At 63.7% G+C, this 22,179-nt stretch overlaps 4 protein-coding genes across 4 annotated transcripts; 2 read left to right on the top strand and 2 right to left on the bottom strand.

The window, feature by feature from the left end:
• Positions 1-27: 27 nt before the first annotated feature.
• Positions 28-6,037, bottom strand: CHLRE_10g433100v5 (uncharacterized protein). The gene is made up of 9 exons (XM_001702430.2): positions 5,039-6,037; positions 4,611-4,720; positions 3,310-3,493; positions 2,774-2,919; positions 2,272-2,494; positions 1,918-2,043; positions 1,531-1,737; positions 1,117-1,215; positions 28-826 (listed from the first exon to the last, which is right to left on the bottom strand). The coding sequence occupies exons 1-9, from the start codon at positions 5,753-5,755 to the stop codon at positions 677-679; spliced, it is 1,962 nt and encodes a 653-aa protein (XP_001702482.2). The 5' UTR covers positions 5,756-6,037; the 3' UTR covers positions 28-676.
• Positions 6,038-6,147: 110 nt separating this feature from the next.
• CHLRE_10g433150v5 (uncharacterized protein) lies at positions 6,148-12,529 on the top strand. The gene is made up of 11 exons (XM_043066677.1): positions 6,148-6,658; positions 6,977-7,140; positions 7,490-7,680; positions 7,978-8,047; positions 8,283-8,439; positions 8,715-8,832; positions 9,166-9,280; positions 9,637-9,771; positions 10,061-11,054; positions 11,191-11,576; positions 11,842-12,529. The coding sequence occupies exons 1-11, from the start codon at positions 6,403-6,405 to the stop codon at positions 12,187-12,189; spliced, it is 2,934 nt and encodes a 977-aa protein (XP_042920074.1). The 5' UTR covers positions 6,148-6,402; the 3' UTR covers positions 12,190-12,529.
• Positions 12,530-12,531: 2 nt separating this feature from the next.
• CHLRE_10g433200v5 (uncharacterized protein) lies at positions 12,532-17,177 on the bottom strand. Its single transcript, XM_001702429.2, has 8 exons — positions 16,476-17,177; positions 16,223-16,358; positions 15,793-16,027; positions 15,028-15,598; positions 14,706-14,890; positions 14,203-14,505; positions 13,969-14,028; positions 12,532-13,739 (listed from the first exon to the last, which is right to left on the bottom strand). The coding sequence occupies exons 2-8, from the start codon at positions 16,328-16,330 to the stop codon at positions 13,276-13,278; spliced, it is 1,926 nt and encodes a 641-aa protein (XP_001702481.2). The 5' UTR covers positions 16,331-16,358; positions 16,476-17,177; the 3' UTR covers positions 12,532-13,275.
• Positions 17,178-17,727: 550 nt separating this feature from the next.
• CHLRE_10g433250v5 (uncharacterized protein) lies at positions 17,728-22,179 on the top strand. The gene is made up of 8 exons (XM_001702608.2): positions 17,728-18,470; positions 18,588-18,723; positions 18,919-19,153; positions 19,348-19,918; positions 20,065-20,249; positions 20,450-20,752; positions 20,927-20,986; positions 21,211-22,179. Exons 2-8 carry the CDS (start codon positions 18,616-18,618, stop codon positions 21,672-21,674), a joined length of 1,926 nt encoding a protein of 641 aa, XP_001702660.1. The 5' UTR covers positions 17,728-18,470; positions 18,588-18,615; the 3' UTR covers positions 21,675-22,179.

Below are 22,179 nucleotides of genomic sequence, written 5' to 3' on the forward strand. Positions count from 1 at the left end.
TCTGGCGGTCTGGCCCCCGTGCGTGAACGACAGAGATACCGTATTACGAATCCTACCACGTGCGCAAACGTGCCCGACATGCGTCCAGTCACGTCCCGCCGTCCAGCCACGTCCCGCTGTCAAGCGTCAGCACAGCACACTACACAGCAGGCGACAAACCACACAGCAACAAATCCTACCACACATCGTGCCATGCTATGCTCACCAGCAAAGTCTGCAAAACAGACAGCCAGAAATCTAAGCTTCGCAGACATTGTCCACTTACCGGCGTATCAGAGGGAAGCGCCAGAAGTCCAGGACTGAAGAAATCATAGGGCTGTCGCCGCACCTCATCACCACCTAGCCGCCCCACACACCACTGCCTTTAAAGAGGCACAGCCAGCTAACCTCCAGCCTCAGTTCCGAGCCCACCACCACCATGCCTTTGCACCGTCCGCGCGTGCACGCGCCGCAAACACACAGCCCTGCTTGCGTCCTTTCCCAACCGGCAATCGCCCTCCACGCCACAGCCGCGCACGCACCCTGCAGCTCACGAGCCCAACACATCCACCTCGGGCCTCCTCCGGGCGCCACCTCCAAGCACCATATACAACGCGCCCGTGCCCATGCTGTCCATCCACCCGCCCACCAGGACCCTTCCAACAACGGCGCCCCCGCCCGTCCCTGCAGCGCCCCACTACCGCACGTCGGGGTGCGGCCACCGCGCGCTGCCCTGCCTGTTGACGCCGCGGTCCTTCATGTCCTTCACCCAGCTGTCGTACACGGCGCCGTCGGACTGGTCGTCGCTCCAGGAGAACTCCGTCTCGCCAATCACCACGGAGTCGCCCTGGGGGTAGCGTGGGGGGAGGTGAGGGGTTTGGGTTTCGATGCGTGCATGGAGGGTGGCGTGTGTGCTCAGCAGCGTGCACTTGGATGTGTATGGTACTACACTTGTGCAGGCAGTTGTGGCGCGGCAAGTAGTCCGACGTTTGCGCATCCATGGGTCCCCGCAACCGCCGCCCCCGTCCCCACGTGCATGCCTGCATGGAAAAACCAAGTCACCCACACGCTCCCCAACCACAGCCACCCTCTCCCTGCTGTACAAACACAAACGCACGCTAGGCCCACACGGCGCACCTGGCGCACGCCGCGGGCCTTGAGCGCTCCGTTGATGCCCGACACCTCCAGCACGCGTTGGAAGCGCTTCACCGCCTCGTAGTAGTCCCAGTTGGTCATCTGGGGGAGGGCGGGGGGCAGCGGATGGCGGGCAGGGGGTGGCGGGCAGGTGAGTCGCTGGATGGGTTGCTGTACGAGTCGTAGGGGAGTAAGAGGGCTATGGCAATGTGGAGCGCGGCTTGGAATGTGCGCGTGGGAAGACCACTGCAATGGGGCGGCCCTGGCGGCCATCCGCACCACGCCAACACACGCGCATTGCCCTCCGCTTTCCTGACACACACGTCTTCGCCCACGCCCCTCCACACAAGCTCCCAACAGCGCACGAACTCGTCCTCCTTACCCACCCTTACATTCTCCACGTTCCCAAGCACCCACCTGCGCGAAGCGCTCGATGCCCTCGCCCTCCACGTAGAACACACGCGGCGCGGTGCTGGCGCTGCCCGGCGGCAGGTCCTCCATGGCCACTGTGAAGTCGTCGATGCGCACCTCGCGCCGCTGCACCGCCGTCTGGTTGAGTGCGTTGGTCTCGTACGTCAGCTGCTGCGGCCCCAGCTCGTCCAACACGCCGCGCACCGCACGCACCTGCACAGCGCGCGCACACAAATACACATCTTGCGGTTCGCAAACCAGGCCGATGCGTTGCCCGTAAGTGTCGAGCACCCGGCCCTGGCCTTGCCACCGAGTGCGCCATCCCCCTCTCCCCCTCTTCTCCCACGCCGCCACCAGCCCCGCAGCCCCGCAACCGGCCGGCCTCCTCCCTACCAGCTCGATGACGCCCTGCCCGGTGGCTGCGCTGATGGGGAAGATGCGGTCCGCGGGCACGCCCAGCTCCGTCGTGAGCTGCTCGCGCACCATCTCCCAGAAGTCGCCGCTGTCGGGGATGTCCACCTGCAAGGCATCCAGAGGCGGGCGGCCGGGGAGGATGATACAGAAAAGTGTAGCGAAATATACACCGGCGGCAGGGGGGGTTGTAAGGGCAGCGTGCCGGACGTGTTTGTGCGCTTGAGATAGCATAAGCGGGATTTGCGCGTATTCGCAATCGCGTCCCCACCTCCGTCCCCGCCTCCGTCCCCACCACCTCCTCCACCTCCGCCCCCTCCACCTCCGCCTCCCCACCTTGTTGTAGGCCACCAGCTGCGGCTTATCCTTGAGGTCCGGGTTGAACAGCTCCAGCTCCAGGTTGATGGCGTTGAAGTCGCCCACGGGGTCGGGGCTGGTGCCGTCCACCACATGCACCAGCACGCGGCAGCGCTGCACGTGCCGCAGGAACTCGTGGCCCAGCCCCAGGCCCTCGTGCGCGCCCTCCAGCAGCCCCGGCACGTCCGCAAACACCGTCGTGCTGCGGGGGGCGTACACAGAGTGTGTGTGGGTTAGGGTGTGTTGGGCGCAGCACGGGCTGTGGTATGCGATGTGGACGGCCTTGCGCGACGCCGCCCTCACCGCCGCGTGCCAACACTTCCACCCCCCGCTTCGAACCCTTGGCAAGCTCAGCCGTGGCAGCACGGCCCGCCTCCGTCCCGCCTCCCTCCGGCCTCCCTCCCGCCTCCCTCCCGCCTCCCATCAGCTCCTTGCCCCCTCCCAGCAGCGCCCCCCATGGCCCCTCACGCGTCGCGCGCACCTGTAGTCCATCTCGCACACGCCCAGGTTGGGCACGAGCGTGGTGAAGGGGTAGTTAGCGATCTTGGGTCGGGCGGCGGTAATGACACTTAGCAGCGTGGACTTGCCAGCGTTGGGCACACCGATGATGCCCGCGTCCGCCACCACCTGCGAGGGACGGCGCCAAGAGGTTGCATGTAAGCAGGTTACATAAGCGTCAAGTGTGCGGGTTGGGGTTGTTGTTATGGTGTGGAGTCGGCCGCCCGATGCAAACAGGCTGCACATACGTACAAGACGGCTTGCTTCCACATTCCCCGCGCATGATATCGACCCGTCCTGCTTGTGCTCATCTAGGCACACACGCCATCACACTACGCACATCCCAATCCGTGCCCGCTGTGTGCCCACTCATCCTCGCAAAGTCGACCGCTTTTCACGTCATCGCACATGTAACACACATACACACGTCCACACACATGCCCCTTTCCCTCGTGCTGTCTAACATACTTGCACAAACAAACAAACAAACACACGCGCACACGCTGCCGCTCCTCGCACCTTGAGCTCCAGGTCCACCCACAGCTCCTCGCCCTTCTCGCCCTTCTCCGCAATGGTGGGCGCCCGGTCGCGGCTGGTTTTGAAGCTGAAATTGCCGCGCCCGCCGCGCCCGCCCACCGCCAGCAGCGCCTTCTCACCCGGCTTCAGCAGCTCAGCCAGCGGCGGCTCATCCTCCTCCGCGTCCCTGTGCGCGTTGCACGGGCCCGGATTACCATGGGTTACTTAGTTTACGCGCGTACGAGAGATGCCGCATTCACCAGGGTTACGCATACTGAGTCCAGTCCCATGTGGGGTAAAGAGGATTCTGGTCACCGGGAGGGGCGCGTATGGGAGGCGCGCCTACCGCGGCCATTCGAGTGCATGTACAACTTGCTTTGCCCCCCCCCCCCCGGAAAACTTTATCACCGAGGTCGCCCTGGTCATGCTTGCTCTGTCCCGTCAACGCTACCCGTGTCGTCAGCTGTCCCAAAAGCTGCAGGAACAAGTGGACCGCTGGCCGCAATTGTTTGGTCTCCAACGGCGCGCCGGGTTGGACCTGTACAAACGCATCGCTGAGTACTTTGATACCCTGTGCCGCCCTGTCCCTCCCCCGCCGCCACCCCGCCTGCATGTCTAACCTCCACGCGCCGCCTGGGGGCTTGCATGCTCTGCCCCCAGCGGTGGCGTGGTGGTGGGAGCTCTGCGGAGCCCCGCCACGCCCCTAGCCCCTCCACCCCCCTTGTGCCCATGCATCCGTGTGCGCGTGTGTCTACTTGCCCATGTACCCTGTGCCCGCCCCCAGCCCGTCTAATCTTTTTTTCCCTGCTTTCCTAGCCATACTATTAGGAGCACTTTGCATGGGTTCTTGTCTGGGTCTATGTTTTATGCGCGCCACGCCTGACCGCGCCCGCTTCCTCGCGTTGCTTTGCATGTGCGGCCGGTTCCTGCGTGGCGTCCGCGCGCCTGTGCGCGTAGGTGAGTCTTCCCGGGTTTAGGAAAGGCGAGCAGCCTCAAAGTTCGCGGCACAACGCACGAGATTTCTTCAAACAAACCACGAACACCGACGTTTTTTAGCAGTTTACTATGCGCACACGCGCTTATACACCTTTCACTGAGCACTACTTCTAGAATTAGGTATAGCCAGCTCAAAACGGGACGCCACGGCGAGCTCTGGCGCTGGACCTATGGCCGCCGGCGGTCATCGGTACGCACAACACCACACCTGCTGTCTACCACGCTACCCTTCTCTGTACCAATCCTTGCAACCCCCCCCACACACACAGCCCCGCTCAGCTGCACCCCCCCGGCCCCTGTCCTCTCACTTGCGGCGGATGATGGTGCCTGCCGGCACGGGCACGATCAGGTCCTCCGCGTCCGCCCCCTCGCAGTTGCTGCCCTGGCCGTTCACACCGCCCTCGGCGCGGAAGTGCACCTGCACAGGCATGGGGGTGATGGAAACGGGATCGGCGGCTGAGCTACCAGATCGAGACAGTGGCCGGACCGGCATTGAAGCTGAAAGGGGCATCAACAAAGCAAAAGACAACGTGTCCCCGCCGCCCTGCGGTCCTGAGCTAAGGCCGCCCTCATCCTGCGCACCTGGCCCCTCACCCACCCACCCACCTCCAGGCAGCCCTCCATTCCCAGCTATCCCAGTCTCCCGCCACCGCCACCGCCGCCGCGCCCCCCTGCCCATCTCCTCCCCTCGCCTCCACCCCATCGCCCTCTCTTCCACACCCCACCGCCTCCTCACCTGCCCCCTGAACACCGACAGCGAGTTGAGGTTGGGGTCCACCACCGCCCAAACGTTGCCGCCGCGGCCGCCGTTGCCGCCCGACGGCCCGCCGTGCTCCACAAACTTCTCCCGCCGGAACGCCACACAGCCGTTGCCGCCGTCACCTCCCTTGAGGTAGATGCGTGCCGTGTCAAAGCAGCGCATCTCCGCCGGCAGCCGCTTCTTTTCGGATCCAGGTTCCATGTCATCCAGATCCATATCCTCGTCCTCATCGTCCGGCCGGCCCTCGTAGTACGACAGGCCGGGGATGTCTAGCTTGCTGACGGGCTTCTTGTTGGCGGCCGGCTTGGCGGGCGAGAAGATGTCGGCGTCGGGCGTGGGTGAACTGCCGCCGCCGGGCTGTTTCTTGCCCTTTGTCTTTGCGACGGAGAGCAGGCGCTTGGACCAGTCGCCCGGCGCCGCGGTGGCGGCGGTGGCGGGCGTGGACTGCGTGCCGCTGCTGCTGGCGCAGCAGACGCCCCGGCTGAAGTGTGTGGAGTTGATGCTGCCGGCGCTGGAGCTGTTTGGCAAGATGTGGTGCGGCAGCGAAGAGGAGTCACCCGAGCTCAGGGGAGCGAGCGGCCCTAGCAGCGGCGACGGCCGACCGAGCACGGCCGTTCGCCGGCTGCTCGCGGAGGTCGCGACGTTGCCAGCCTGGCCCACATTAGCCAAACGTTGTGCATTCAACGTGTGCATCGTGCCGTCAAGCGGGCTGTCGATGCGAGGCTCGCCAAGGGCGTCGCCTCCGCCACAACAACTCTTGCGACGGTCGAGGTTCCGGACTTAGCTTAAGCCCAATTTAGCGGCCAAGACCTTGTCAACAGGTGATTTACTGATGCCACAAAGACAATACAATAAGCGCTTGTGCAATTCGCACAGTGTGTGCGAAAGGGCGTTGCAAGCTTGGCGGCCTAAACGAACTTTCAAGTGCCGAAAGAGTACAACGTATCAATTATAGCTAAGAAATGTGTTCAAGTTTCAGGCGGGGTTCTGGCAGCTAGGATTTTGCCCATTTTGACGAGGACTGCCCCATCCCGTCTCAAGAACAGCTCTCTTGTTTACTGAAGAGGGGATTGTGTTATAGGTAGCTCCAGCGTCAGACTTGCTTCAACCAGCATACGTACATTTGACTTGAGCGCAAGCTTGCGTTAGGCGTGCAACACTCGTCCCCCTTGAGAGGATGCCGAGCGCCTTTACCAACTCGTCTATGATGATGATTGAATAATGAATCATGTTTAAAATGGAGCACACTAGCATATAGACGCCCTGAAGTGACCGCTGCAAACTCTAGGGTCATTTCGCGTTCTTACTGTTTCTTTAACCGCGGATCTAGTAGAGCGTAGATGCAGTGGCTGCCTTGCTCAGCAGCCAGCCATGATGCTGGCGTCACGACAGCGCGCTTCGGACACAGCGCGGTGACCATCTCGGGCGCGGGTAGCGTGTGGGGCACCGACCTTGTCGTGGTCTTTGGCGGCGTCAGCTACAGCGATGGCGAAGCGTCTCTGGAGCACCACGCCGCTCTGTCCGATGTGGTGGTGCTGCAGTCGGAACTGCAGGAGCAGGGAATGTGGTTCGCGCCGCAGTGCACGGGTGTTGCAGGTGCGTGCCGTCCGCTGCGGCGTGCCGACCAACGCCGCACACCCACGCTGCTGGCCAGGACTGCCGGCGCTCCGAGGCCACGCAAAGCTACAGCCACTCATTGGATAGTATCACACGCAACTGTCAAGTCTTTGGGCCACCCGTGTCCTGCGTCACTTGCACTTGTGCGGCCGTGCCCCTGGCCCCTGCCCGCCACTCCGCACCCCACACCCCACACCCCACACCCCACACCCCACACCCCACACCCGGCATCCCACAACCCCACACCCACTAGACCCGCCACCCCCCCCACACACACACCACCACCAATTCCCCCAGATGACCACGGCGGCGAGCCGGCGGTCCCGGACGCCCGCGCCTTCCATGCCGCCGCCGCCGTGGACCGGCGCATGTACGTGTTCGGCGGCCACGTGCTTTCCTTCGACGCCGACCAGAACAAGAAGCGCCGCCGCTTCTTTAACGACCTGTGGTGCCTGGACACGGTGCGTAGGTCGTGCCATGAATCACACCAAGTCAGCATGCCCTGTAGTGTTGTGTGTCACGGTCACAGGGTCCTGGTCCGGGGTATGGCTGCTGCTGGCGGCATGAGTTGCGCTATGCAGGACCGGCAGCAACAGCAGCAGCAGCAGAGGCAGCAACCGGGGGACGGCCGGCATGCCATCTACACTTCGCTCCTATACAGCTCCGTCCTCCCCTCTCCCCGCCTCTCCCACCCCATTGGTCCCGCCCTTCCCCCATGTCTGCACTCCCACCTCCACTACCACGCATCTCGGCTTTCTGGCTCCCCCACACCCCTATTCCCCTACTCCCACACCGCGCCCTCCCCCACAGGACACCTGGACCTGGCAGCGCCTGGACCCGGGCCCCGGCCCCGGCGCGCTGCCGGGCTCGGCGCCGGAGCAGCCGCCGCGGCGCGACATGGCCAGCCTCACGCGCGCCGGCGCCGACTGCCTGGTGCTGTTCGGCGGGCGGCTGGAGAGCGGGCGCGTGGCGGGCGACGCCTGGGTGCTGGACCTGCAGACGTGAGAGCACACGCGCGCGTGTTCCTTTTTGTGCGTGTGGAGGGAGGCGGAGGCGAGCGGGGGAGCGTGTATACGGGATGTGTATGTATGTGTGTGTGACTGCGCGGTCGGCTTTGCGGTGTACGACCGTGGTGTACAACCGCGCGCTGCGATTTGGCCGTTGTCGCTAGTGCAATGGCTCAGTGCATGGCAGCGCCGCTCGTGGGCCGCTGGCTGGTGGCGCTACAGTCCCGCCCTTGCCCGCGTGACGTGCCCCTGCCGCACCCCGCCACACTCGCGCCCACCTCCTGTTCGCAGCCACACATGGAGCCAGCTGCGCATCCCGGGACCCACGCCGCCGCCCCGCAAGATGCACGCCGCCGTGTTTGTGAGCCGCGCCCCCGCGCTGTGCACTGCTTGCATGCATGCTTGCTTGGTGCCGATTACCCCACTAGAAACCTCCTTTCCCCGTCCACGCCACGGTACAGCTGCACGCATGCACGCTACGCACCAAAGCCCATTCTCCTTTCTACCCCATCCCCACACCCCCAACCCGTGCTCTCCCGCTCCCCCCCTTCCTCCTGAACGGCTGCCCCCCCCCTCCTCCTGCTGCTCCTGCACAGGCCACCAACCGGGTGGTCATCTTCGGCGGCGAGCGGGACGCGGGCGTGCTGGACGACCTGTGGACGCTCAAGGGCGTGGACGGCAGCGAGCCCGCCAAGTGGACGCAGATACGGCTGAGGCCGGCGCCCAGCGGCCGCTTCGGACACGCCATGGCCGGTGAGGGAGGCGGGGAGAGGGTAGGGGGAGGGGGGGAGCGAGGGTGGGAAAGAGGTTGTGAATACCAGCCTACCAACTAAAAGGGGAGGGTGCAGGTGGTGATGAGGCTGGAAGGGAGAGGGAAGGGGGTTGTAAAGGGGGACAGGGCAGGGGAGGCTTAGGCCGATGCGTTCCAGGTCTGTGTGATTGTTTGGTCGTGCGTGCGTGCTCCCCCGCCCCCGCGCCGGCCCCCAACCTCCGCTCACCCGCCGCCCCTCCCTCTTGCCCCCGTGTAGCCTGCGGCAGCCGCCTGGCCGTGTTCGGCGGCTGCCTGGACCAGTCCTCACTGCTGTCCTTCAGCCGCAACTACGTGCAGTGCAACGAGCTGTGGGTGTTGGACATGGCCACATTCAGGTGGGGGCGTGGGGTGCGTGCGTTTTTGTGTGTGTGTGTGGGGGGGGGTTGGGTGGGTGCAGGGGAGAGCGATGGAGGGGTGCAGAGGGGCGATGGGGGGCGTGTGTGTGCAGGGTCTGGTAGGCGGGTGTGTCCGCGGGACGGTGTGTGGAGAGGGCTGGCCGGTGCAAGCCGCACCAGCTGCGCTACCCGCATGCCGCCGTGTACGTGCTGGTTGCGTGCCCTGACTTCACGGCCCTAGCTAGGCCCAGGCGGCACACACGTACACTGCACGCCAGCCCACCCACCCCGCACCCCACCCACCCTGCATTCCGCCCCCCGCCGCCGCTGCAGCTGGCACCGCGTGGAGCCCCCGGACGGTGTGGCTGCTGTGAGCGGCGCGGCGCTGGACGACCCGCAGCTGCACCACCACCTGGACATGCAGCAGCAGCAGGCGCCGGGGGCCAGCGTGAGTGACACGCGGAGTAGGAGTGGGGAAATTGGAGGGTAGGGGGATAGAGGGAATGGGAGATGGGGGTTGCGGGCTGGGGCAGTAGACGTACGGTAGGGTGTTGGAAGGGGGCTGGGGCTAGGGGCACAGCCGAGAATGGGGTGGAGGGAGGCAGCTGTACTTCTGCAAGGTGATTGGTGCTGATTCCGTGTTTCGTGCTTCCCAACTCTCCCACTTGCGATTCCGTCGCCCACATCTTGCATGCCTCCCGACTCCCTCCCCCTCGGTAACAACGCGCCTGCCGTGCTACTGTTCCTGACTACGCATTCACTTTCTACGTTATCATAAATATAACCCCACTCTCCCACCGCCAGCCGCCGCTGCTGCTGCTGCCTGTGGAGCGCATGTGCCACAGCCTGGTCGGCGGCGGCGCGGGCGAGGGCCGCCTGCTGCTGGTGGGCGGCCGCAAGCGGGACGGCATATGCGCCGAGTCCTGGTGGCTCAACATGGTGAGGGGGGGGAGGGGGAGCGTGGGAGGTGTGGGAGGAGGGGGCAAGGGCACACGGGGGCAGGGGGAATAGCCGGCCGTGCGAGACGGAGAGGGGCCGCCGGGGAGGCGGCGGGCCAGCAGTGGGGACAGAAGCCGTGGGGGTGGTCGCGGGGTGGGGTTGTGATGTTCGTTGGCCGCGCGGGAGCGTGTTGTTTCATGGGCACGTGGAGTCAAGGCTGCACGGAACGTGAGGCATCGGTGTGCACTGGATTGAATATTGCTCGCTGCGTCCCGTCGCGGACTTGCAGGGTCCCGACAACCTCACCCCCGCCCTGACGGTGCCGCCGCCGGCCACGGTGGTGGCTGCGCTCAAGAGCGGACTGCACGCCCCGCCCCGCGGCGCACCCATTTCGCCCGCCGCAGGCGCCGCACCCGGCCACGCCAGCGCATCACCTGCGCCAGGCAGCGCCGCCGCCTCCGCCGCGTCAGCAGCTGCGGCGTCATCGCCGGCTCAGCCTCTGCCGTCGCCCGCGGGCGGCGCCAGCTCCACCTCCCTCCTGCAAAACCTGTTGCGCAAGGGCGGCGCCACGCCTGCCCCTGTGCCGCCCAGCCCTGCAGCGGCCGCCCAGGCCGCAGGGGCAACGCCTGCTGCCCACACGAGCGCCGCGCCCGCACCCGGCGCGACGGCGCACGCCCCGCCGCCGCCGTCCCACAGCTGGGGCCGCGGCTCCGTCAGCATGTCTGGCAATACAGCGGGAGTGGGCAGCAGCAGCGGCCTCGGCAACAGTGCCTCCGGCGCTGCGCTGGACGCAGCTTCCACCAGTGCCTTCATCCTGCCAGGCCAGCAGCAGCAGGAGCCGCTGCACATGGCGGGATCCAAGTCCGCCGGCTCGCTTGTGGATCCCGCGCCTGCACCCGGCGTGTCCGGATCCGGATTGATGCTGCCGGCCGGCCTGGGCAGCCCCGGCGGCGCGGCGTCGCTGCTGGCAGCGACATCCGCGAAGGAGCGGATAACGGACAAAGCCTCAACCGCCCTGAACCGCCTGACAACTAAAGTGTCAAATCTCCTGACGCCTACCAAGGACGCAGCTGGAAGCCCCGGAGCCGGGGGCGGGGGGCTGTCAAGCGCTGGGTCTTTGTCAACGTCGCCGGCGGCGGGCGGCGGCATGAGCTTGCTGTCACGTCTGCGCCAGAGCTCATCCGGGCAGGCGGGACTGCTGACGCCGCAGCCAGCACCGCACCCCGCTCCAGGAGCGCCCCCGCCTCCCCCGCCGCCACCGCCGGTTCCATACACGGCATACGGTGAGGCCCATGCTGCAAGGACTACTGAACCCTGGGTTGCATACCCACAAGCAAGCTGTTGATTCCCAAGCGTCTGGTGCATTCTCCGCATGAGTACCCACGCTCAACACCTTTTTGGCCCCCATGCGCCCCACAGCCCGCCCCACGTCCTCCGGCAGCGGCGGCGGCGGCAATGCCACGTCACCCCCAACCCCGGGGCCTCTGGAGCAGCTGCGCGGCCGCCTGGGCCTGACGGCCTCGGCCTCGGCCGCTGCCGCCGGCCAGCTGCACGCACACACGCTGCCCGACCCGCAGCCCGCCCTGGCGGCGCTGGGGATGCAGCTGGCGGCGGCGGATGGCCGCCGCCGTAGCAGCGGAAGTGGCGGCGGCGTGGGCAGCGGCAGCGGGGGTGCTGGGGCGTCGTACTCGTCAGCGGCGGCTTCGCCTGCGGCAGCGGTGGCGCGGGCGCGGCGGCACCTGGCGTGTTGCGCGGCGGAGCAGTTGCGTGTGGACCAGCTGCAGGTGCTGTTGGCCGACTGCCAGGTGGGCAGTGGGCTTGGGGGCCTGTCGGCGTTTTGGCTGGGATGCGTACTTGCATGAATGCACCAATGAAATACGGTACGCAACTGGCCGCTGCAGCCTGCAATGCCTGACAAAAGACGCGCAGGCGGCGCCTCACCCCGCTCTGTCCCGCTGGTGCCCTCCCGGCCATCCTCACCGCCCTCACCGCCGCCCCCCCCTCGCCCTCTCGTCTTATTTAACATGCATGGAACCCCCCCCCCCCCCCACCGCCGCCCTCCCCACACAGCTGCTGCTCAAGCAGCGCACCGCCTCCGCCTGGTCGGGCCTGGAGGAGGAGAGCCGCCGCCAGCAGCAGGCGGGCGGCGCCGGGCCCGACCTGGGCGTGCTGGCCGCCTACGTGTCCTCCTGCTCCCACCGCCTCACCAGCCTGCGGCCTGAGGAGCTCCGGCTGGGGGACGTGGGCGAGCTGCTGGAGGCGTATCGGAGCCTGGTGCTGTCGGGGGCGCTGGAGGCGGAGGCGGGAGCGGGAGGCTCGGGAGGAGGGGCAGGAGGGGCAGCAGACGGGCTAGGGCTGGGGGTGGAGCTGGGGCTGGGGCTGGGGCTGGGGGCCGGGATGGAGGTGACGAGCCGCTGAGTGTGTTGATGTGAGTGTGCGAGTGTATGGGGGAGGTATGGTTGTGCGGGTGCTACTTGGCGCGGCTCAGGCGGGAGGGTGTACGTAAGCAGGTACCCTGGATGAGGTCCTGGTTGCTGTTGAGGTGATGCATGCGGTGGTGGGTGGTGGAGGCGGGGCGTGGACGTGGGCATGGTTTGTGGTTACAAACAGCTCAGTGCAAGGCTCAGTGCACCTTCTGTGGGGAGTTTCGGCATGGTGCCGTACAAGTGCACCATGTACGCCGACCAATGCAGTAGGCCCGTCGCGTGGGCCCTCAATTGTCAACACACGGCATTTGTCTTTGCCGCGTCATTCCGTTCATTCGTTGCTTCAAACTCGACTCCTTCCGCAATTCCGCAGTCCTTGGGCGTGCACGCTCAGTGCTCACTTCGCATTTCCTGCTCAGATCAGTGCGCCAGTGCAACCAGTTCAGGGCGGCGGTCTCTTTTTATCATTTGGCGCAGAGCCTGCAGCCACGACCCGTTGCGTCCACTCAGATCCACGCTCCGATGTGTCTTCCAGACCATACCGCGCGGCTAGTGCCGCCTCTGCTAGATATTAATAAATGACCCCTCCATCATGCTCGGTCATCGTCTGCCAGCCATGTTGACTGCCAGCCATGCCGTACACGTGCGTGCACGTACCCCCGGCAGCGATCGCGCATGGAACCAAATAATACCGCCAGAAGTGCAGGCGTGCACACGCACACATACCTGCACTTTCCTCACTATCAAAAGCAGTCTTGGGCAGGCCCGATGCAGGGAGTTTCCAAATATGCTCCTATGCATTGCTGTGCTGCCGTGCCGTTACTGCCAACACACCCAAACAACAATACTTCACGCACACTACTCAAGGCCAGCATGCAAGTAGCCGCGCCATCACGACCGCAGCCAAACTACACTGCCTTCACAATGCAAACCTTACACTGCCATGGGCGTATGTACAACCCATTCGGTGGTAAGGCTAGAAATACATAGCTAGGCGCAGCCGCAGAAAACTAGCAGCTGCGCAGTCGCCGCTGACATGCACGGACACGCACGCCACGCTTTTGCGTCTTCGTTACACTCATACCCGGTCGGTGTTGGCGTCCACGGCGTTGTCCCGTGTCACCTCCACCGTGGGAGCGGGTTCCAACCCGCCGGCGATGGTCTTGACGGGCGGCAGCGGCTCGCACGCCTCGCAGCCCGAGGCGTCGTGGGAGGAGTCAGCATCCAGCAGCGGCAGCGCCTTGGTGGTGCTGGGGTTGGTGCTGGCGTCAGCGGGGATGATGAGGTTGAGGATGAGCGCCACCACCGCGCCCAGGGTGAAGGAGGTGGAGATGACCAGGATGATGGCGTCACGCAGGCCGCGCAGGCCGGGCGACATGCCGGGCGTGACGGGCCACAGGTTGAGCGTGGCCCACTGCGGGACCAGCTCCACGCCAAACGCCAGCGCCAGCGAGCACGCCAGGATGAAGCGCGAGCGGCGTGTGAGGGGGTCTCCATTGATGATGATTTTAATGCCCGACGCAATGACGTTGGCGAACAGGACTGCGGGCGGAGGGAAAGCGTGTTTGCGAGAAGGGGCGGGTGTGAGCAGCAAGAGAGGAGAGCGAGAGGCGCATTAGTCCCGAGGCGAGCATTCGCGCTCGTGACCCAGCACGCGCGCACGCTTTAAGCCGTGTCACCGCACGTACCCTAGACGCATAAGGAACCTGACGAGCCTCGACACCCGCACCACCAGCCGCTAGCGCCCCCCCCCCGCCCTACCCCTACTCACAAGTGGTCATGCCGCCCAGCACGCACTCCGGGATGGTGGTGATCCAGGCGCCCACCTTGCCTGCAGGGCAGCAAAGACAGTCAGAGAACGTGTGGAGCTTGCCAGGAACCGATACATGGCAGCGCGCCAGTCGTCAACATGCATGTCTGTTTCTGCCTGCCATATCTCACGTGTGCGGCAGTCCCGATGTTGCCAATCTACGCCTACATCCCCCGCCGCCCCTTCCTGACTCACCCAGGATGCCTAGCAGCAACAGCCAGAACGCCGCGGCGAAGCCGGCCTGGCGGGCAGCCACGTTGGTCAGCGAGATGACGCCGTTGTTCTGGGCGAACGTGGTCAGGGGCAGCGAGGTGGCCAAGGCGGAGAAGATGCCGCTGATGCCGTCGTTCAGCAGCGCGCCCTTAATGCGCCGCGTGCCGTCCTCGGTGTTGACTTGCATGCGGGAGGCCTCCAGCGTGGCGGCCGTGTCGCCCACGGTCTCAATGGACGTGATGATGAACACAATCATGAGCGGGATGATGGCCGGGGGATAGAAGCCTGTGTGAGGAGCGAGGAGGAGTCACTTCAGCCAGCTAGACGTTTGGGAGCGGCGGTTGTGCATTCCCTGCAGCTTCTTTCCAGCATAGGCCAAGCCCGTTACTGAGCACTGCTTTCCACGTCACACCTGCCAAACCCGCCATTAACACACGCCGCGCCATGTGCTACGTGTACGGGCGCACTAGCTAGCTATAGCCCACCTAGCGGGAAGGTGGTGGTCCACAGGAAGGTGATGCCGGGCGCCTGGTCGATCTTGGTGGTGATCACGTACTTCTTGCCCTGGTAGTTGGTCACGGCGGCGATGAAGTAGCCAAACAGCAGCGCCAGAATGACTGACGCGTTGCGCATGAAGGGGCTGCCGAAGATCTCCAAAACGATGATCGTGCTGCGAAACATAAGGGCACGTGGTAAGTGCAATGAGCTGAGGCACTGTCGCGTGGCCGTATCCTCCCCGCTGACCAGGTAAGGCCCCATACTAGCTAGCACTCGTGCGGCGCATGCATGCACACATGCGCCACTCACACGAACACCAGGAAGCCCAGGCCGAGGTACTCCTGAGAGCCGAAGGGGAGGAACACCTCGGTCTTGGTGGCGTCGCCGCACTTGATGCCGGGGCCCACCCAGCACTGGTTGGCCTGCATGTAGCTGGTGCCGTTGGGGTAGTTGGCGGGCAGGAAGCAAGGCTTGGTCGCGGGCGGGTGCTGCCAGTTGTCGGCGCAGAAAGCGCCACCACCCCAGTTCTTAAAGCCAGCGCCGATCAGGTGCACACCAATCATCATGATGGTGATGCCGCACACGATGGGCGGGAAGATCTTCTTGATGATGCGGATGGGGAAAAAGGACAGGAGCGCGGGGATGACAGCGCACATGGCGATGGTGCCGAGGAACATGCCGTACGCCTCCTCAAACGTGTGGCCCTTCTCCTTCATAAGCTGGCCAATGACGGAGGTGGCGATGGGCACGGTGGTGAAGGACACGCCCATGCAGGACAGGATGCCGGCCCCGAACTGGAAGTTGGTTTTCCAGATGCGCACGCCAAGCACTTGGAAGAAGGTCATGATGCCGCACACGATGAGCGACGCCTGGACCAAGTCTGTGTGCGGAGGTGCGTGCACGGGGGATTGGGGGCAGCATCGACGTTAGATCGCTCGTCTGCTGATGAAGTGCTGTTGGGGTCAAGGTTGGGTGTGCAAGGCCAATTGGCGAAAATAACAAAACGGCGGCATGCAAACCGCTCTATTGGTTACAACACACGTCATACACAGCACCTTGTCACTCGCTACTCACAGCGCTGGACCTCGGCGGGGTTGCCGGACGAGTAGGGCACTGGCGGGTTGGTGCCAGGTCGGGTGCCGAAGCCCAGGTTGGAGATGAGCAGCGGCGGCGTGATGAGGCCTCCCACCATGGCCAGCGCATGCTGCAGGCCCATGACCAGGGCCACGAAAAGGCCCAGGAAGTCGTCTTTGCCGAAGAACATGGGCGGGGGAACACCCTTGGACTTGCGGAAGTAGGGAAACACGGGCTGCGGGAATGACGGACGGGAGGGGCAAGGCGGCATCAGCGAGTGTTTAGGCTGGCAGAGGAGGCAACCCCACACGCCCGCAAGGGCAGGTGGTACGGTATATCCAGGTGTACCACGGCACACGTGAGCACAGCCCTTGCCAACAGGGAAGCATTAAGCCTACAGGCTGAAGCTCGGGACCTCGAGTTTGCCCACCTTGCATAGGTATTTCATGTCGTAGGTGCCAATCAGCAGCTCCTTCATGCTGCGCTTGCCGGTCATTTCATCCACCTTGCCTCGCACGTCGTCCATGGTTACCGTCATGATGGCTTAGCAGGAGAGCAGAAGACCCCTGTGGAAGCAAAACAGCAGGAAAGGGGGGGCGGGTCAGCTGGGGCGAGGACGCGGGGTTGGTTGGACGGGGCCCGTGCCCATCTTCCCGCCCTGTGGTGGCCTTTCCAGTACTGACCTTTGAGAGACGGCGACGCTTGAGCTGATGCAGCGAAAGCAAGACCGTGTGCTTGTGATGGCGATGCTGGCTGTGCGGGTGCACGAGAAGACGCTGCGAGGGCAAGTCGTCGTCGCTTACTCAATCGCTGTTTGACACACTTGTGCGAGCCTGAGGCTAGGGTATGCGCGAGTTGATAGTCGGATACCAAGGCAATTGAGAAGACGAGCCTATAAACTAAAAAGGGCCGGCCGTTGATCTAAATACCGGTGCCCATGTGCCTTGCAGGACCCACCTGCGCGCGATGGGCGTCGTACACGGCCAGCCCGCGTGCGAGCTTGGGCTTTCCGACACTGCTCCTGGCTTCATTGTAACAGGAAAGTTTGTTGCGCGAGCGATGGGCCACAATCCAGGGTACACGGAGCGATACGCCGCTGTTGCTCGGCGTTCGCCCCTCCAGCGTTGCTTGGGTCAATAGTGTTGGTATATTGCGACGCCCCGGTTGCCGTTCGCGTTTGGGGTTGAGGGATGCAAGACCGAGGCAAAACTGGCCCTGTCTGGCGCCGCTGCTCGCTCGGGATATGTCTTGGCTCCCTGACATTTTCATGGAGCGCTTATGCCAACTATGGGCTCCATGCTCGAGAGGGGAACAGTGGCTGTGCTCTGGCAAAACAGCTTGCGGCATGGTGGCTGTATCCGGCTGAATCATATGCAGACCTTTCCTACCCGAACAACGCGGTTCAAGTAATGCCATATGCGCTCATGTCAGGGACGGGATGCCTGCCGTGTATGTCTGTGCACAGCCCTGTTTATGTGAACATGTCTACGGACACGTTGTGGGCACGCAGGCCTAGGCAAGGGGCCAAGAGAGTGGGGGTGTGATGGGACAGTGGCAAGGCAGGTTGATGAAGTCCCCAAGAGAGTGGGGGGCCAGAGAAGGCTGGGGGAGGCAGGGGAGGGGTGGCGTGGGGCCTAGTGGAGCGGCCAGCGGGCAGCCGTAGTTGGGGAGACCGCAAACAAAGCTCGCCGAAACCCCGGTCAAAGTATGCATGATGGAACATGGGTAGGGGAACGTGCAGGCGTCTGCGCCAGATACGCACAGGCAAGGGAGTTTCTTGTGCCGCAGCAGGCTGTGGGCGTCTCCGCACGTCTCCGCGGGTCTCCGCAATACCAGTGCCACGTCATGTGTGCGCTCAGGCCCCCTTCATCTTTATCTACAACCCCGCAACCTGAACCGCTTCCGTGAATGCCATTCTACGCCCTCTCGCTCAATCCCAAGCAAGGTGTTGGCGCTCAGCCGGTGGATGGCGCAAGGCACTAAGCTGTGGTGCGCCAGAGCACAGCCGTGAGCACACTAGATGCTGTGCGCCCCGCCCGAGCATGGAGCCCATAGTTGGCATAAGCGCTCCATGAAAATGTCAGGGAGCCAAGACATATCCCGAGCGAGCAGCGGCGCCAGACAGGGCCAGTTTTTCTCGGTCTTGCATCCCTCAACCCCAAATGCGAACGGCAACCGGGGCGTCGCAATATACCAACACTATTGACCCAAGCAACGCTGGAGGGGCGAACGCCGAGCAACAGGCGGCGTATCGCTCCTCAAATGAAAACAAAACTCTCGTGTACCCTGGATTGTGGCCCATCGCTCGCGCAACAAACTTTCCTGTTACAATGAAGCCAGGAGCAGTGTCGGAAAGCCCAAGCTCGCACGCGGGCTGGCCGTGTACGACGCCCATCGCGCGCAGGTGGGTCCTGCAAGGCACATGGGCACCGGTATTTAGATCAACGGCCGGCCCTTTTTAGTTCATAGGCTCGTCTTCTCAATTGCCTTGGTATCCGACTATCAACTCGCGCATACCCTAGCCTCAGGCTCGCACAAGTGTGTCAAACAGCGATTGAGTAAGCGACGACGACTTGCCCTCGCAGCGTCTTCTCGTGCACCCGCACAGCCAGCATCGCCATCACAAGCACACGGTCTTGCTTTAGCTGCATCAGCTCAAGCGTCGCCGTCTCTCAAAGGTCAGTACTGGAAAGGCCACCACAGGGCGGGAAGATGGGCACGGGCCCCGTCCAACCAACCCCGCGTCCTCGCCCCAGCTGACCCGCCCCCCCTTTCCTGCTGTTTTGCTTCCACAGGGGTCTTCTGCTCTCCTGCTAAGCCATCATGACGGTAACCATGGACGACGTGCGAGGCAAGGTGGATGAAATGACCGGCAAGCGCAGCATGAAGGAGCTGCTGATTGGCACCTACGACATGAAATACCTATGCAAGGTGGGCAAACTCGAGGTCCCGAGCTTCAGCCTGTAGGCTTAATGCTTCCCTGTTGGCAAGGGCTGTGCTCACGTGTGCCGTGGTACACCTGGATATACCGTACCACCTGCCCTTGCGGGCGTGTGGGGTTGCCCCCTCTGCCAGCCTAAACACTCGCTGATGCCGCCTTGCCCCTCCCGTCCGTCATTCCCGCAGCCCGTGTTTCCCTACTTCCGCAAGTCCAAGGGTGTTCCCCCGCCCATGTTCTTCGGCAAAGACGACTTCCTGGGCCTTTTCGTGGCCCTGGTCATGGGCCTGCAGCATGCGCTGGCCATGGTGGGAGGCCTCATCACGCCGCCGCTGCTCATCTCCAACCTGGGCTTCGGCACCCGACCTGGCACCAACCCGCCAGTGCCCTACTCGTCCGGCAACCCCGCCGAGGTCCAGCGCTGTGAGTAGCGAGTGACAAGGTGCTGTGTATGACGTGTGTTGTAACCAATAGAGCGGTTTGCATGCCGCCGTTTTGTTATTTTCGCCAATTGGCCTTGCACGCCCAACCTTGACCCCAACAGCACTTCATCAGCAGACGAGCGATCTAACGTCGATGCTGCCCCCAATCCCCCGTGCACGCACCTCCGCACACAGACTTGGTCCAGGCGTCGCTCATCGTGTGCGGCATCATGACCTTCTTCCAAGTGCTTGGCGTGCGCATCTGGAAAACCAACTTCCAGTTCGGGGCCGGCATCCTGTCCTGCATGGGCGTGTCCTTCACCACCGTGCCCATCGCCACCTCCGTCATTGGCCAGCTTATGAAGGAGAAGGGCCACACGTTTGAGGAGGCGTACGGCATGTTCCTCGGCACCATCGCCATGTGCGCTGTCATCCCCGCGCTCCTGTCCTTTTTCCCCATCCGCATCATCAAGAAGATCTTCCCGCCCATCGTGTGCGGCATCACCATCATGATGATTGGTGTGCACCTGATCGGCGCTGGCTTTAAGAACTGGGGTGGTGGCGCTTTCTGCGCCGACAACTGGCAGCACCCGCCCGCGACCAAGCCTTGCTTCCTGCCCGCCAACTACCCCAACGGCACCAGCTACATGCAGGCCAACCAGTGCTGGGTGGGCCCCGGCATCAAGTGCGGCGACGCCACCAAGACCGAGGTGTTCCTCCCCTTCGGCTCTCAGGAGTACCTCGGCCTGGGCTTCCTGGTGTTCGTGTGAGTGGCGCATGTGTGCATGCATGCGCCGCACGAGTGCTAGCTAGTATGGGGCCTTACCTGGTCAGCGGGGAGGATACGGCCACGCGACAGTGCCTCAGCTCATTGCACTTACCACGTGCCCTTTCCTGCTGCATGTTTCGCAGCACGATCATCGTTTTGGAGATCTTCGGCAGCCCCTTCATGCGCAACGCGTCAGTCATTCTGGCGCTGCTGTTTGGCTACTTCATCGCCGCCGTGACCAACTACCAGGGCAAGAAGTACGTGATCACCACCAAGATCGACCAGGCGCCCGGCATCACCTTCCTGTGGACCACCACCTTCCCGCTAGGTGGGCTATAGCTAGCTAGTGCGCCCGTACACGTAGCACATGGCGCGGCGTGTGTTAATGGCGGGTTTGGCAGGTGTGACGTGGAAAGCAGTGCTCAGTAACGGGCTTGGCCTATGCTGGAAAGAAGCTGCAGGGAATGCACAACCGCCGCTCCCAAACGTCTGTCTGGCTGACGCGACTCCTCCTCCCTCCTCACACAGGCTTCTATCCCCCGGCCATCATCCCGCTGATGATTGTGTTCATCATCACGTCCATTGAGACCGTGGGCGACACGGCCGCCACGCTGGAGGCCTCCCGCATGCAAGTCAACACCGAGGACGGCACGCGGCGCATTAAGGGCGCGCTGCTGAACGACGGCATCAGCGGCATCTTCTCCGCCTTGGCCACCTCGCTGCCCCTGACCACGTTCGCCCAGAACAACGGCGTCATCTCGCTGACCAACGTGGCTGCCCGCCAGGCCGGCTTCGCCGCGGCGTTCTGGCTGTTGCTGCTAGGCATCCTGGGTGAGTCAGGAAGGGGCGTTGGGGGATGTAGGCGTAGATTGGCAACATCGGGACTGCCGCACACGTGAGATATGGCAGGCATAAACAGACATGCATGTTGACGACTGGCGCGCTGCCATGTATCGGTTTCTGGCAAGCTCCACACGTTCTCTGACTGTCTTTGCTGCCCTGCAGGCAAGGTGGGCGCCTGGATCACCACCATCCCGGAGTGCGTGCTGGGCGGCATGACCACTTGTGAGTAGTGACAGGGTGCGGGTGGTGGTGGCGGGTGGTGGCGGCTGGCGGGTGTTGGGGTTCGTCAGCTTCCTTACGCGTCTAGGATACGGTGACACTGCTTAAAGCATGCTGGGTCACGCGCACATACCTTCGCCTCGGGGCTGATAGCTGCGCCTCTCGCCCTCCTCTCTTGTTGCTAACATCCGCCCCTCCTCCCAAACACGTTTCCCCTCCGCCCGCAGTCCTGTTCGCCAACGTCATTGCCTCGGGCATTAAGATCATCATCAACGGCGACCCCCTCACACGCCGCTCGCGCTTCATCCTAGCGTGCTCGCTGGCGCTGGCGTTTGGCGTGGAGCTGGTCCCGCAGTGGGCCACGCTCAACCTGTGGCCCGTCACGCCCGGCATGTCGCCCGGCCTGCGCGGCCTGCGTGACGCCATCATCCTGGTCATCTCCACCTCCTTCACCCTGGGCGCCGTTGTGGCGCTCATCCTCAACCTCATCATCCCCGCTGACGCCAGCACCAACCCCAGCACCACCAAGGCGCTGCCGCTGCTGGATGCTGACTCCTCCCACGACGCCTCGGGCTGCGAGGCGTGCGAGCCGCTGCCGCCCGTCAAGACCATCGCCGGCGGGTTGGAACCCGCTCCCACGGTGGAGGTGACACGGGACAACGCCGTGGACGCCAACACCGACCGGGTATGAGTGTAACGAAGACGCAAAAGCGTGGCGTGAGTGTCAGCGGCGACTGCGCAGCTAGCTGGCTAGTTTTCTGCGGCTGCGCCTAGCTATGTATTTCTAGCCTTACCACCGAATGGGTTGTACATACGCCCATGGCAGTGTAAGGTTTGCGTTGTGAAGGCAGTGTGGTTTGGCTGCGGTCGTTACTGACCGACGGGCGCCGCTTGCATGCTGGCCTTGAGTAGTGTGCGTGAAGTACTGTTGTTTGGGTGTGTTGGCAGCAACGGCACGGCAGCACAGCAATGCATAAGAGAGTGTATGAACATTCCCTGCATCGGGCCTGCCATGACACTGTGTTTGTGTACGCATGGAACTGGGTTGGCGAGGCTTTAGGTGTTCTTCTTCATGTCCTCTGCGTGCTTCCCGTGAACTGACGAAAACGCTTCAGGCCTGCTGGTTTGCTTGTTGGGCACGTAAAAGGTTGGCATGACACTGCAGGACTGCACGAATGGATTGGACCTCAAGTGAG

Source organism: Chlamydomonas reinhardtii, chromosome 10 (assembly GCF_000002595.2).
Source record: "Chlamydomonas reinhardtii strain CC-503 cw92 mt+ chromosome 10, whole genome shotgun sequence".
Taxonomy (NCBI): domain Eukaryota; kingdom Viridiplantae; phylum Chlorophyta; class Chlorophyceae; order Chlamydomonadales; family Chlamydomonadaceae; genus Chlamydomonas; species Chlamydomonas reinhardtii.

Excerpts from the sequence above, each read along its gene's own strand:
- CHLRE_10g433100v5 (XM_001702430.2), bottom strand. The coding sequence starts at position 5,755 with ATGCACACGTTGAATGCACAACGTTTGGCTAATGTGGGCCAGGCTGGC. Across the intron at positions 4,721-5,038 it reads TGTCGGTGTTCAGGGGGCAG|GTGCACTTCCGCGCCGAGGG; the intron begins GTGAGGAGGCGG and ends ATGCCTGTGCAG. Across the intron at positions 1,216-1,530 it reads GCATCGAGCGCTTCGCGCAG|ATGACCAACTGGGACTACTA; the intron begins GTGGGTGCTTGG and ends GCCCTCCCCCAG.
- CHLRE_10g433150v5 (XM_043066677.1), top strand. The coding sequence starts at position 6,403 with ATGCAGTGGCTGCCTTGCTCAGCAGCCAGCCATGATGCTGGCGTCACG. Across the intron at positions 7,681-7,977 it reads TGGGTGCTGGACCTGCAGAC|CCACACATGGAGCCAGCTGC; the intron begins GTGAGAGCACAC and ends TCCTGTTCGCAG. Across the intron at positions 8,048-8,282 it reads AGATGCACGCCGCCGTGTTT|GCCACCAACCGGGTGGTCAT; the intron begins GTGAGCCGCGCC and ends GCTCCTGCACAG.
- CHLRE_10g433200v5 (XM_001702429.2), bottom strand. The coding sequence starts at position 16,330 with ATGACGGTAACCATGGACGACGTGCGAGGCAAGGTGGATGAAATGACC. Across the intron at positions 15,599-15,792 it reads CCCCGCCGAGGTCCAGCGCT|ACTTGGTCCAGGCGTCGCTC; the intron begins GTGAGTAGCGAG and ends CTCCGCACACAG. Across the intron at positions 14,891-15,027 it reads CTGGGCTTCCTGGTGTTCGT|CACGATCATCGTTTTGGAGA; the intron begins GTGAGTGGCGCA and ends TATGTTTCGCAG.
- CHLRE_10g433250v5 (XM_001702608.2), top strand. The coding sequence starts at position 18,616 with ATGACGGTAACCATGGACGACGTGCGAGGCAAGGTGGATGAAATGACC. Across the intron at positions 19,154-19,347 it reads CCCCGCCGAGGTCCAGCGCT|ACTTGGTCCAGGCGTCGCTC; the intron begins GTGAGTAGCGAG and ends CTCCGCACACAG. Across the intron at positions 19,919-20,064 it reads CTGGGCTTCCTGGTGTTCGT|CACGATCATCGTTTTGGAGA; the intron begins GTGAGTGGCGCA and ends CATGTTTCGCAG.